The following is a 1,186-nucleotide window of genomic DNA, read 5'->3' as shown; positions in this document are numbered from 1 at the left end:
AATTAAGCCCCCGACAACGACATTAATTTAAAGTATTTTATTGCAATTTTCAGCAGAATACAAAAGAGGTAGAAATGTTAAAGGAATAACTTAAGCATTTACATTCTTGTTTGGTATAGAAATGAAAAAAAAGTATATTTACATATATTTACAGTAATAAATTAAGAGAAATATATTATCACATTATGCAACAACTCGTCTTCAAAGGCTTCAGAGAGCCACATTTAGTTCAGCTCCTTCCCCATCTCCTCCTCTTCATCGTCGCTGTCTTCATCACTGCTGGAGTCTTCGTAAATGCAGATGGTCGCTTGGACCGGATAGTTGCGCAGGAGCATTTCTGCGTCCTGGTACAGATAATCGAAACATCTCGATTTAGGCCAGTACAACCTTTAAAAAGAGAAGGAAAATTAATAAAGATGCTGACAAAGAAATAACCGGCATAACAATCAAATATAATGTAACTGACACAACTCTACTTACTTCACTGGGTGAACGACCTGCGGGGTTTTGGGGTGCTTTGCAGCAGAAAGGTCTCCATGAATGGAATGAGCCTGAAAGTTAAAATAGAGCGATTTTGTTAGACTTTTTATCCATTAATCAACGAAGGTTTGAATTTGAAAACCCTAAAGACTAAGTTGTCTAAACTCACCTTGTGTGCACCAGTTTTGTCCTCTATTCCAGTCCACGGTCTCCACAGACTACCGGACTGCTGAGTAACATTGTCTCCAGTAAAAACAGAAGTTAATCCGCTGTTGGTATTGAAAGTCTCCATGGTTCCTTGTACTGGTCAGTCCTGGGTAAAGTCCTCAGAGGATGTGCAACTGAACGCAGGAACCTCCTATTTATCAGGGCCCTGGCAGCCTGGTGCCAAATTGCGCTTTGACGCGTCCCCAAGTGTCTCCATGCGCCACGGTGTTGAGGTGCGAAGTCACACTTCAGCAAACTCCAACCATATGGTCACTTTCTTTCTTAACGTTGAATGTAGAGTAAAAAGTATCTATCGTGTGAGATTGGTATATTTGAAACATATTTCCGAGATTAACTGTTTGTTTAGTTTATCAAATGTTAAACAGATATAAGGTAAATGGATTGTACTTTGTAGTCTTCCGACCACTTAAAGCGCTTTAAGACTACATGCCACATTCACTCACATTCATACAGTTCAGTCTTGCTCAAGGACACTTCG

At 39.9% G+C, this 1,186-nt stretch overlaps 1 protein-coding gene across 1 annotated transcript; it reads right to left on the bottom strand.

The window, feature by feature from the left end:
* Positions 1 to 224: 224 nt before the first annotated feature.
* ripply2 (ripply transcriptional repressor 2) lies at positions 225 to 772 on the bottom strand. The gene is made up of 3 exons (XM_035679212.1): positions 650 to 772; positions 481 to 551; positions 225 to 387 (listed from the first exon to the last, which is right to left on the bottom strand). Exons 1-3 carry the CDS (start codon positions 770 to 772, stop codon positions 225 to 227), a joined length of 357 nt encoding a protein of 118 aa, XP_035535105.1.
* Between the last annotated feature and the right edge of the window lie 414 nt (positions 773 to 1,186).

Source organism: Morone saxatilis, unplaced genomic scaffold (genome assembly GCF_004916995.1).
Source record: "Morone saxatilis isolate NCDOM2014 unplaced genomic scaffold, NCSU_SB_2.0 Contig7, whole genome shotgun sequence".
Classification (NCBI taxonomy): Eukaryota; Metazoa; Chordata; class Actinopteri; family Moronidae; genus Morone; species Morone saxatilis.
The sequence above is the reverse complement of the archived record's forward strand: the minus strand, read 5'-3'. Positions and strand labels throughout refer to the sequence as shown.